Source organism: Lithobates pipiens, unplaced genomic scaffold (assembly GCF_037356315.1).
Source record: "Lithobates pipiens isolate NorthernLeopardFrog02 unplaced genomic scaffold, aLitPip1_a1.2 Scaffold_28, whole genome shotgun sequence".
NCBI classification, from domain to species: domain Eukaryota; kingdom Metazoa; phylum Chordata; class Amphibia; order Anura; family Ranidae; genus Lithobates; species Lithobates pipiens.
Genome location: NW_027507789.1, coordinates 63,751,760 through 63,764,611, shown reverse-complemented (window position 1 = coordinate 63,764,611; position 12,852 = coordinate 63,751,760). Strand labels below are relative to the sequence as shown.

General features: G+C 41.9%; 1 protein-coding gene across 5 annotated transcripts in view; it reads right to left on the bottom strand.

Moving 5' to 3' along the window:
* Window positions 1-12,852, bottom strand: part of PRPSAP1 (phosphoribosyl pyrophosphate synthetase associated protein 1) — an 82,010-nt gene that overhangs the window by 51,555 nt on the left and 17,603 nt on the right. For 2 of the 5 annotated variants that reach the window (XM_077459311.1, XM_077459314.1), the window contains exons 2-3: window positions 12,326-12,403; window positions 8,444-8,628 (exon numbers count right to left, since the gene is read on the bottom strand). In XM_077459311.1, the coding sequence (XP_077315437.1) occupies window positions 8,444-8,628; window positions 12,326-12,337 (197 nt within the window). In that variant the 5' untranslated portion in view covers window positions 12,338-12,403. The remainder of the gene's footprint in view (window positions 1-8,443; window positions 8,629-12,325; window positions 12,404-12,852) is intronic. The other 3 variants (XM_077459312.1, XM_077459313.1, XM_077459315.1) reach the window with 3 other exon arrangements.

Here is a 12,852-nt window from a genome sequence, read left to right as displayed (position 1 = left end):
AAAAGTTAAAAAACAATATTTTATGGGGGGAAAAAAATAAATAAATTTGGCAACTATCTGTGATTCACAATGCACAGGTTAAAATAAATGTAATCCAGTAAATTTGGATGTACTTTAATCTCAGCTTGTAAACAAAAAAAAAAGAAAAAGAAAAAAAAAAAACAACAGTACTGGCTTCAGCAAGCTGTTACCAACAGGAATTAGTGATTTCATTTGAAAATCAGACAAAAGCACAATCTTTTTTTTGTATTCACCAAAATATATTCTCACACATTTGACCAGTAAATGGAGGATCCCACAATCCATCAATAAGGTCTGGATTGGATTATCCACTAAAACTGTGTTTCTCAACCTTTTTACCTTCGAGGAACCCCCGGCAAAAAGTTTGAGATCTCGAAGAACCCCTGAAATAATGTTCACATCAACAGCTCACAGAACATTGATATGGTCAGCGAGCTGTTGACAACAAAAATTATTTGTAGAAATAGGTATGTTTTAATATTTATTCTTTAATGCTATTTTATGTGAAACTTGTGCTTTCTTTTCCTGCAGAGCTGATCCAATTAAGGGGACATGCCATGTGTAATGTCCCCTGTTCCATGTAAAGGGCCATGGCAGAGCATGGGACAGGGCCATTGAACAGGCCACAGGACACTACATGGTACAGACTGTGGGGCACATTGTGGGGGGACACAGCTGGGCACACTTCAGTACCGGTTTTCTTCTTCTGGTTTCGGGAACTCATTTCATATCTTCTCCAGTGGCGTGCTGCCCCCCCCCCCCTCTATCCTGTCCACCCCAGAAGATGTCACATACAACCACTCGGGAAGGACAGGAGGGGAGGAGGGGTGACAGGGAACAGCATGCTACAGCCAATAGGATGCCAGCTGCTTCCCTGCCTATCTCTGTGATCCTCCTGTCAGCTGCCTGCGACTGGCAGTCAGATCGCTGTGGAACCCCGGTTGAGAACCACAGCACTTAGAGAATAAGTTCACCTATGGGAACATGCTACATGTTCCACCCGGTTTTAGGGTGGAACATGTAACATGTTCCCAGTGCTGCAGCCGCCACGCGTCCGTCTACCCTCCCTGTTGCAGCAGTACAGAGAGAAGTTCCCCGTAATAGCCGACACCGAATGGCCATGTGGGGCTTCATCTTGTACCTCCTACAGTTCAACGATTATTGGCATACAGTAGATGATTGTCCTCTCAGTTTTAATTGACTTGCAAGAGGTTACATTTGACAAATTAGCTTATCTTTATAACCTTTAAACTATTCCTATTAATGTTCTCCACATCACAGCATAATGTTTACCTATAGTTTGGTCAGTAAATACTATACTAATACTATATCATATAAAATACTTTATGGAATGAAATGATGACCATAATGAAAGTGCAGGGAGCTTTTCCCTCTTGAGTTTTCATTCCAGAAACACTTTCTGCTGCTTCTGGATCATCACAAAGTGTTTCTTCACCAACAGCATCTTCAAGTAAGAAGGTGCTGCAAACCACAGCCTCCCAAAAATACAAAATACAGTCCTCATTCCATTTGTAATAGAAAATTGAATTTTTCAATAAGCTGTACTTTTATTTCAAGCATAATACTTTTATATACTCTGCATTTCATGTTCCCAGTGCAACAAAATTAATTTCAATTTTTAAAACTACTCCACAATGGATTTTTTTTTCACATTTTTCCGAAAACGTTTATTTTTCCCCCAGACAAAAATAAAATTTTTCTTATGTAAAATTTCTGTAAATTTTACATCTCCACCAGAGATATACTCTTAAGAAAGCTTGTGAAATGCTTTGTACCTGCTTGTTAAAATGAATGCTGCTTTCACTAGTAAGATAAAAGCCCATGTCCTTAGGGTTTTTAGGCCACATGCACACTTACAGCTGCTCCTAGGGGTGTGTGGCATTTTTTTCCTGCCTTACTGCATGTCTGCCTATGTATCCAGGTGCACAAACTTTTAGAGGCATTTAGAGGCAGGGAAAAAAAAAAAAAAAAAAAACTGCCAGTACATTCAGGAACAGCAGACATTCAGCGTAAAAAAAAAAAAAAAAAAAAAAAAAAAACGATTAACATTGCGTAAACCCAGGTAAACATGCTACACACTTTTAAAAGCGTCAGTCATTTTCTTGTCAAAACGCTGATGCCAATAGCAAGGCTTCTAGGAGAGTTCAGAAAACGTCTGGTGTGCATGAGGCCATACACCAAATAGACCCTAGAACTAAAAAAGGTACACAGTCTTACGTTAAAGTGCAGCCAAGCCAAAACTTTTTATTTTTGGGGGTTAGGATTTCTGTAAGGTTTTACTGCCAATTCACCCCGTCTGTTTCCAGGTGATGGTGGTCAACGGAACTAAAAGTGAGGGAAAGATCAAATATTTTGGAGTTGACACCAGAACAGCAATAGGGGAGAAATCTTCCAATAAGGACACTTGTTTCCAGGACAGCTAAGACAGCCTCACTTGGAGAGATTGCTCTCCAAATGAGACACAAAAAATTAAAAATAAAAACCTTACAGAAATTTTAACTATTCCCAATAACATACAAAAAAAAAAAAAAGAAAAAGAAAAATTAGCTTTGGCCTTATAGATTTAAAGGGGTGAGCCAGCTGAAAATTTTTATTTTTTTTTTAAAAGGCAGCAGCTACAAACACTGTAGCTGCTGACTCTTAACCAGTTGCCGACCGCCGCACGACGATGTACGTCGACAGCATGGCACGGGCAGGCATATTGGCGTACATGTACGTCCCTTGCCTCCCGCGGGTCGGGGGCCCGCCCGGTGCCTGCGGCGGTCGGTTTTCGTCCGGGAGCGATCCGGGACGAGGGGGCGGCCATTCATTCATGGCCACCCCCTCGCGATCGCTCCCGACGAATAGGAATCCCCCGTGACATCACTTCCTCTCCTGTAATGTAAACACAGGAGAGGAAGTGATGTATTCTCTCCTCCGTGTCGGTATTTTTCGTTCCGACACGGAGGAGAGCGGATCGGTGAGTTGCACCAACACTCTACACACACAGTAGAACATGCCAGGCACACTCACACCCCCCCGATCACCCCCCCAATTACCCCTGCCCCCCAGTCACAGTGACACCAATGTCATTTTTTTTTTTTTTTTTTTGCATTGGTGTCATTTGTGACTGTAATAACTGTTAGGGCAGTTAGGGTTAGCCCCCTTTAGTTCTAATGTACCCCCCTAACCCCCCCAATAAAGGTTTAACCCCGTGATCACCCCCCGTCGCCAGTGTCACTAAGGCTGGGTTCACATTGCAGCGGTTTATGAGAACGAATGTGATTCGCACCGCACTGCAGTGCAAATCACATCCGATCTCTGTGCGATTCGAGTTCAGCCATTCGCCGCACCCGCCACAAATTCGCACGGGACCCTTTTTTTGGCCCGCAGCAGAATCGGATCGCATGGGTGTTCACACCATGCGATCCGAGTTTGCAGATCGCACTGCGATATGCGAACTGATCTGGGGGTGTCAGTAACATTTCACTGACACTCCCAGCAGTCCGCATAGGGCAGTGTGAACTGCCGCCGGGAGGCATGCGATGCGGGAACCCGCCGCGGATTCGCGGCGTTTCCGCATCGCTCCAGTGTGAACCCAGCCTAATAAGCGATCATTTTTCTGATCGCCGTATTAGTGTCACAGGTGACGCTAGTTAGGCAGGTAGGTATTTAGGTTCGCCGCAGCTTTTTATAGCGCCAGGGACCCCCATATACTACCGCATAAAGCCCCCTGATTGCCCCCTAGTTAACCCTTTCACCAGTGATCACCATATAACTGTTACAGGTGACGCTGGTTGGTTAGTTATTTTTTTATAGTTTCAGGGCACCCGCCATTTATTACCTAGTCTCACTAGTGTACCCCTAAATTTAGGGGTGTCTACTTTCCAAAATGGGGTCATTTGGGGGGGGGTTTGTGCCATCTTGGCATTTTATGGCCTTCAAAACTGTAACGCCCTTAGAAAGCCTGAAGGCGGTGCTTGGTTTTCGGGGCCCCGTACGCGGCTAGGCTCCCAAAAAGTCCCACATATGTGGTATCCCCGTACTCAGGAGAAGCAGCAGAATTTATTTTGGGGTGTCATTTCACATATGCCCATGGCATGCGTGAGCAATATATCATTTAGTGACAACTTTGTGAAAAAAAAAAAAAAAAGTTTGTAATTTTCCCGCAACTTGTGGCAAAATATAAAATATTCCATGAACTCAACATGCCTCTCAGCAAATAGCTTGGGGTGTCTACTTTCTAAAATGGGGTCATTTGTGGGGGTTTTGTGCCATCTTGGCATTTTATGGCCTTCAAAACTGTAATAGGTAGTGAGAAGTGAACTCAAAAATTTACGCCCTTAGAAAGCCTGAAGGCGGTGCTTGGTTTTCGGGGCCCCGTACGCGGCTAGGCTCCCAAAAAGTCCCACATATGTGGTATCCCCGTACTCAGGAGAAGCAGCAGAATTTATTTTGGGGTGTCATTTCACATATGCCCATAGCATGTGTGAGCAATATATCATTTAGTGACAACTTTGTGTAAAAAAAAAAAAAATAATTTTTTTTTTGTCATTATTCAATCGCTTGAGGCAAAAAAATAAAATATTCAATGGGCTCAACATGCCTCTTATCAATTTCCTTAGGGGGTCTACTTTCCAAAATGGGGTCATTTGGGGGGGTTTTGTACTGCCCTGCCATTTTAGCACCTCAAGAAATGAGATAGGCAGTCGTAAACTAAAAGCTGCGTAAATTCCAGAAAACGTACCTTAGTTTGTAGATGTGACAACTTTTGCGCAAACCAATAAATATACAATTATTGACTTTTTTTTTACCAAAGACATGTGGCTGAATACATTTTGGCCTAAATGTATGACTAAAATTTAGTTTATTGGATTTTTCTAATAACAAAAAGTAGAAAATATCATTTTTTTTCAAAATTTGCGGTCTTTTTACGTTTAAATCGCAAAAAATAAAAAAAATCGCAGAGGCAATCAAATACCATCAAAAGAAAGCTCTATTTGTGGGAAGAAAAGGACGCAAATTTTGTTTGGGTACAACATTGCATGACCGCGCAATTACCAGTTAAAGCAGCGCAGTGCCAAAGTGTAAAAAGACCTCTGGTCACTTACCAGCAAAATGGTCCGGTCTGAAAGTGGTTAATAAGCACATTTACCTGTCCACGATGTCGGCTGCCCAAGGCCGACCTGTCCCTCAGCTCTTGGGGCCGCCATTCTAACTAAGGGAAACAGGCATTAGATAAAAAACCTTCTGTGTGCAGCAGCCACACTCAGCCCATCTCGATCCAGTGATGTTGCATGAGAGACTCAGCTGTCCAGAACTTTCCCTCCTCATTGGCTGTGACAGCAGCTGCTCTAAATCAAAGTCAGTGAGCCAATGAGGAGAAAAAGCGAAGGGCAGATGTATTGTAGGACAGAAATGCATCATGCAGCCTCTGCCCTTACTCAAGATGGCCACGGCAAGAAATGCTAGGGTGGCGTTTTTCAAAGTGATTTCTTAGCAAAATAAAGCACGGAGACATGGATGGTCGTGGAAGTTTGCTTTGAATGTTAAAAATTAAGTAAATCTTGTTTTTGGTTTGGGATGTTCAGATGGCCAGCTTTAAGCTGGCCATATATAGATGAAAATTCATCTGGTTCAGAAAGGGACCGGTCAGATTTTGATCCACGGATGGCCAGGCTAATTGGTTCAACTTGGGTACAACCAGCCTGTCTAAATTTTTCTACATGATTTCCTGGCAGCAGCTATAGCCGCAATCATAGTCTGCCAGCCAGAAAAGCTCCCTGTGCCCCCTGCCAGCAGAACACAAAAGCACTGCGGGAGGCATTCCCACAGCAACACAATGACTGTGTTGATGGGGGAATCAAGTGATTTTCTTTTTTTCCACCCCTGATGGACGGAAAGAAAATCTGGTAATCTATGGCACGCTTTAGGCTTTAAAGTTGATGTAAACCCGATTTTTTTTTATTTTTATGCCATAACGTAGAGTATAAGATTTCCTATCATTTGAGCCCAGTCTTGCCACAAAGTTAATCCAGCTCTGAGAAATCCTCTTTTATTGTTCAGTGAGATAAATCCTAACAGAGAAAAACTTTGCAAATCCTCCCCCTTGCTGTGAGTGACAGGTGATTTACATATCTTGTGCACTAGCCTAAGAGACATGCATTATTTGAATTCCCTCCCACTCCTTTCTTCTGCTGCTCTGCAAGGATTGGCTGTTCTAGTCATTTTGGGACTTTTCTGGGTTTTGACTGGATGTTAGTGAACATAGCAGAAGTTACATAGTTAGTCAGGTTGAAAAAAGACACAAGTCCATCCAGTTCAACCAAAAAAAAAAAATACTATATATACATATACACACACACACACACACACATTATATATATATATATATATACACACACACACACATATATACACACACACACACACACACACACACACACACACACACATATATATACATATATATATATATATATACATATATATATATATATATATATATATATATATATATATATATATATTACATACATATACATACATATATACATACATATACCAGCCCATATACCAAATTCTATACCCACAGTTGATCCAGAGGAAGGCAAAAAACCCCAGCAGAGCATGATCCAATTTGCTAAAGCAGGGGAAAAAATTCCTTCCTAATCCCCCGAGAGGTAATCGGATTTTCCCCGGATCAACTTTACCTATAAATTTTAGTACCCAGTTATATTACGTACACTTAGGAAATAATCCAGGCCCTTCTTAAAGCAATCCACTGAGCTGGCCATAACCACCTCTGCAGGGAGTCTATTCCACATTTTCACAGCTCTTACTGTGAAGAAACCTTTCCGTATTTGGAGATGAAATCTCTTCTCCTCTAGACGTAAAGAGTGCCCCCTTGTCCTCTTTGTTGACTTTAAAGTGAATAACTCGACACCAAGTTCCCTATATGGACCCCTTATATATTTGTACATGTTGATCAAATCCCCCCTTAATCTCCTCTTATCAAGAGTGAATAAATTCAGTTCCTCTAATCTTTCCTCATAGCTGAGCTCCTCCACGCCTCTTATTAGTTTGGTTGCCCTTCTCTGCACTTTCTCCAGTTCCCCGATATCTTTTTTGAGAACTGGTGCCCAAAACTGAACGGCATATTCCAGATGAGGTCTTACTAATGATTTGAACAGGGGCAAAATTATATCTCTCTCTCTGGAGTCCATACCTCTCAATACAGGAAAGGACTTTGCTCGCTTTGGAAACCGCAGCTTGGCATTGCATGCTATTGAGCTTATGATCTACCAAAACCCCCAGATCCTTCTCCACTATGGATTCCCCCAGTTGTACTCCCCCTAGCGTGTATGATGCATGCATATTCTTAGCCCCCAAGTGCAAAACCTTACATTTCTCAACATTAAACCTCATCTGCCACATAGTCGCCCAATTAGACAGTGCATTGAGGTCGGCTTGTAAATTGGTGACATCCTGTAAGGACGTTATTCCACTGCATAGCTTGGTGTCATCTGCAAAGACGGAAATGTTACTCTTGATCCCAGACCCAATATCATTTATAAAGATATCAAAAAGTAAGGGTCCCAGCACTGAACCTTGGGGTACACCACTCATAACCTTAGAGCATTCAGAGTAAGAATCATTAACCACTACTCTCTGAATTCTGTCTTTTAGCCAGTTTTCTATCCATCTACAAACTGATGGTTCCAAACCTGTAGACAAGTTCAATGTAAGAAATACACAGGAGAAAATGCATGTTGATAAGGGGAGTGTAGAGGTGGGTGGGGAGTCTACTGACATCAACTCCACCCACCGAGCCCTGGAAAACAGACCCACCCACAAAATCTGCAGTTTTTTGGGTCTCATAGCAGACAGAGGGGAGACATTTGACAGATAAATATACATGCAGGAGGCATGTATATCCTTCTAGAATAATATTGTGGTAGTTTAGAAAGGATGAGAGTGGGTTTACATCCACTTTAAAGCATTAAGCTTAGCTGTCAGCAGCAGAAACACAGCATTCTTATAGTGGGCACACAAGCATAAAAAAAATAAAAATAAAAACACAGAAGATTTTCGTCCAATTCCAATGTTGAATCGATGTAACACATATAGAGGTTTTGATTAACAGCTGAAAAATATGACAAGTAATCAACTGTCTACATTTTTAAATACAATCTACTAATCAGATCGCTGTGCAGTCGATATGATCAATAATAATTGATACGATCAATAATTTTTCATCCTGGCTAATCAACTCAAGCGATTCTCATCTATATTGAGTCTCTCAATTGCAAACGGTAGTTACCCCTTATTGAATTACCAATCCTTTTGATCGTATCACACAACTGATCAACTTTCAGCTATATAATTGGTTAGAGAGTTTACATGAAAGTTCTCCACTCACTCTGTAATCTTCTTGGCAAGTTCAATGCAGGCAACAGTGGAATTCGCTGAGAACACTCGGTAACCACTTCCGGCTGAGTTCATCGTACAGGTAACATTCAGCCACTTTGGAGCCCGAGAGTAAGAGAAAACAGACTTGTGAGGCATTGCATTCCGTCGTGGCATAATGGGGACACCTGAAATACACTAAGACGGCTGCTTGATCAACAAAAACACAGCACACCAAAACATACAAACACTGCAATATGGAGATGTACCTACTACACTACAGCAAATCCTGGGTGCATTTTGAGATATTTTACCGTTTATGTGTGAGAAATGTCACTTGCTACACCGGGGACCATTCCCTAATCACATCTGCTGTATTTAAGCCAAACTAAATCTATAATTAAAAACTTGCAAGCAGGCAGCACTTCATTGCAGAAGAAACAGGTTATGTCTCTTCACCACACTTACTTGCCTGCTTACAGTCTTGAGAGTGTGCGCAGCACAATGTGCATTCTAGGCACACTCCAGCTTTGTCAGAATGATTGACTTCTTTTTGAACGAGCAGGATTACATCATCCCCATGGCCAATCAGGAGCCTGAAAATCTAGCATTGAAAGTAGCCAAGGGAAAAGGTGACAGATGCTGCAAGGGGTGTGTTGTGTCGCTGGAAGGTGGATGTGAGCATTTTGCAGAGTTTAATTCCAATTTAACTACACTGAGTATGTGTCAATGTTATGACCGCCGAGTGACTGGGGAGGTGCTCCATAAATTATGAATCCACTCAGTTTCTGGATATCCTGTAGATCCGTGAAAACAATTCTAAAATTACAACACACACACACAAATTCAGTAAACACATCCATTCAATACAGAACAAATAAATTCATTAATTAATTAAAAATAACACTAAAAGGAATACCCCACAAACTACTCATCTCTGGTTTAAACAGTCCTCTAAATACTTTTAGGTTATATTTGGATCCTTAAAGTGTAAGTTCACCTTTATGGAAAATCAGATTGCTACGATGCCCCGCTGTCAGACATTGAAAAGGCACTTTAGCGGTGTGGGGATTTAAAATCCTGGCAGCTTTCCCTCCTCACAGTGCTGACGGCTTTTGATTGGTCAGCGGCAATCCATGTGACGGCACAGACCAATTAGACTACCTGAAGTCCGTCCCGGCTAAGCAATATGGACAGCTGAAGCAGCTTTACGGTGTCGAACAGCGGGGGATCGTGGCAATCTGGTACAGTGGGCCTGGGGGGAGGGGTACAGTGTGAGGTCACCTTACAGATTTTCTGTAAGGCCCAGTTCACACGGCTGCGATGCGGGAAACCTGTGAATCCAATGTGGGCTCCCGCATCGCAGGTTTCCCGTCGACAGTTCACACTGCCCTATGCAAACTGCCGGGAGTGTCAGTTAAAAGTTAATGGCAGCCCCAAATCAGTTCGCATATCGCAGTGTGATCTGCAAACTCAGACATGAATAGGATCGCATTGCCCATGTGATCCGATTCTGCTGTGGACAAAAAAACAAAAAAGGGGTCCTGTGTGAGTTTAATGCAAATTTAGCCATACGATTTGTATGGATGAATTCACATTGGAGAGATCGCATGTGATTTGCACTGCGGTGCGAATCTCATCCTAACGCTAACATCACAGCAGTGTGAACTGACCCTAAAGGTGAACTCACACCAAGTAAAACAATTTAGCTTTAGGCCCGGTTCACACATGTTTGGTGCCAATTGAAGCTCAGGTTTCCCTGCAACGTCAGTTTTTGATCAGGTCAGGATTGCATCAGTATCAGGTCAGGTTTACATCAGGATTTTATCCTGTTCACAATGGAATGCATCTGCAAATCAGCTGCATTCCCGTATAAAATGTGCTTGCAATTCCCAGAAAACGCACACTTTTTTGGGCAATGCGGAGTGCGAATGCAACACACAGTTGTGAACCAGCCCAACTGTAGTCACCTGCAGATTCTGTGACATGCTCCCATATAATGTGTCACAACCCCAAACTTTCTGTCCCACCTAGACTGATAACTAGATGCCATCGGAAAAATAGCTGGAGAAAAAAAAAAAAGTAAAAAAACAGAGAGATGCTCAATAGCAATACAATCAGAAGACCAAACAAGCCCAAGATGCATTGTACCTAAGCTCTGCTTTTCAAAGATGGCCATATAAATTTGCATGCAACGGCTTCTAATTGAAAATTCATGTACTACCATTATAATAAAAAAAAAAAAAAATAAATAAAAAGTGTATCCAGATACAAATTTTTTTTTTATATATTGCCATTTACCAAATTGTAGATCTGCTGGCTGCATTAGTTTTACCTTAAGATCCCCCCCCCCCCCCTTTAGTTTCACACGGTGGTCCTGACAGTAATTTTTTTTTCCCAACAGTCCTAAAGCAGAAAAAAACCCTCATCTTCTACAACCAAGGAAACTGCTAGCTTAGCCTCTGTTGGATTTGAAATTACCATTGTGCTGCACATGTGATTAGTTATGACACCAGCCATTTAAAAAGTTGTAGTAAAGTCTCAGGGTTTTTCACTGCAATAAAAGGTGAAAAACCTTCTCCATTGCAGCTGCTCCCAAAGACCCTCCCCCTTTTCCTTACCTGACCCCGATCATTCCAGCGACGAGCACGAATACAGCAGCTCCAGTCGCCATTGGTTCCCGCTGCTGTAAATCAAATCTAGAGACACGAGGGTGAGGCTGAGTCCTGCTGTCTGTGTCAATGGAAGCAGCAGCAAGAATCTGGAGCGCGCCTGCACAGATGCCCCCATGGAAGTTGGGGGAAGATTGGGGCTGCTCTGTGCAAAACCTTTAAGTATGACATTTTTGTTATTTAAAAAAAGAAACAAACCTTTACAATCACTTTAATGTCTTGACAGTTCAGTTGAGAGCACAAGCAACTGACAGTCATCAATCACGGAATGCCTTGAATGTAATTGTTTTGGGAAATGAAAGGCATAGTTCTATCTAAACAGAACAAGCTGTCCAGCAGAAGTAGCAGTTAGTGGTAAACTGTTTGTTTCAACCCACTAATGGGGGGGGGTTGAACTATGTTCACCTTTTATTAAAAAAGGTATGTAAAAAAAAAACAAAAACAAAAAAAAAAAAAAACACACACTTAAGCAGTTACAGAAACTGTCTGAAGGTTTTAAAGTGGAACTAAACTGTAAAAATTAAAACAAATAGGACTTGTGTGTTATTACTTTCCCTTTCTGCAGGTCTAAGAGGCCTGCTCACCCGGCTTGGCTAGCTGTCACACACTAAACTGCAGTGGTTTAGTGTGCAGCATTTGTCCATTTGGGCTACAGTGATCCGGTGGGTGGTAAACGGTGGTGTAATGCACTTTATCTTTTTAATCCAACTTTATTTGAAGTGCACAAAAGTGACATTCAGGTCACTGTACAGCAGCGTGTTGTGTTGTGCTGCTGTACAAGGACATGTGATCCTATCAGGTGTCCAGCAATAAAATAAACCACTTCCGGGGTGTGTTATATTGTGAATAGAACACATAGAAAACAATTTTTTATTCCTGTGTCTCCTAGCAGTGACCCGTGTTCATCCAGTGTGATAAAACACAGATCACTAACTTATGTGCGAACAACGTGTAATTACACAACACTTGGCTTGCATAATGACAAATTTTGCTCTGCTTTACTTCAGCATGAACAAACCTTTCTCAGCCCAGGTTCACACCAGTGCGATCACAGCCATCGCATGCAATTCGCACCTGCGGTGCCGATCACATGCGATGTCTAAGATGTGAGTTCAGCCATACAGGTGTACATATAGGTGTTCTTCACAGCAGAAGTTAAAATTGATAACAGTTTACAATGAAAAAGGTAAATATAGGCAGTCAGTGGGGCCGAAAACACTTACTTTTTCCTGCATGGCAAGCTCTGGTTCACTTTAAATGTTTCATTCAAAGATTTATACGAAAATAAAAAGAACTGATATCTGTGATTAAAAAAACAAAAACAAACAGATAATCACAGTGTACATCAAATGAATGCTTGAAAAAAAGACAGTGCCCGTTTCAGAAGATGAATTTAGGGGGTTTGTTAGACCTCTTGGGTGTCTATTTGAGCGCATCTGTCAGAATGCTGGCAGAACACACACAGCCTATTGGCTGCAGCACTGTTGAATGGAAATTTTACAAAAACATTTATAAAGTCTGTTTAGCCCCAGTATCTAAAAACGCAAACCTGATAGCAGACAAGTAACTTAGGTCAGGGACTAACATACTGACAGTGCACAGACATCTATACACCACAGCAGGCCAGGTGCAGTACTGCCATTGTAAACAAACCGAAGGATTCACTGTTAAAAAAACAAAACAAACTGAAGATATAAATCTGATCCAAGAGGCCTACATTCAGGGATCATAGGTGTTGGGAGAGGCAACA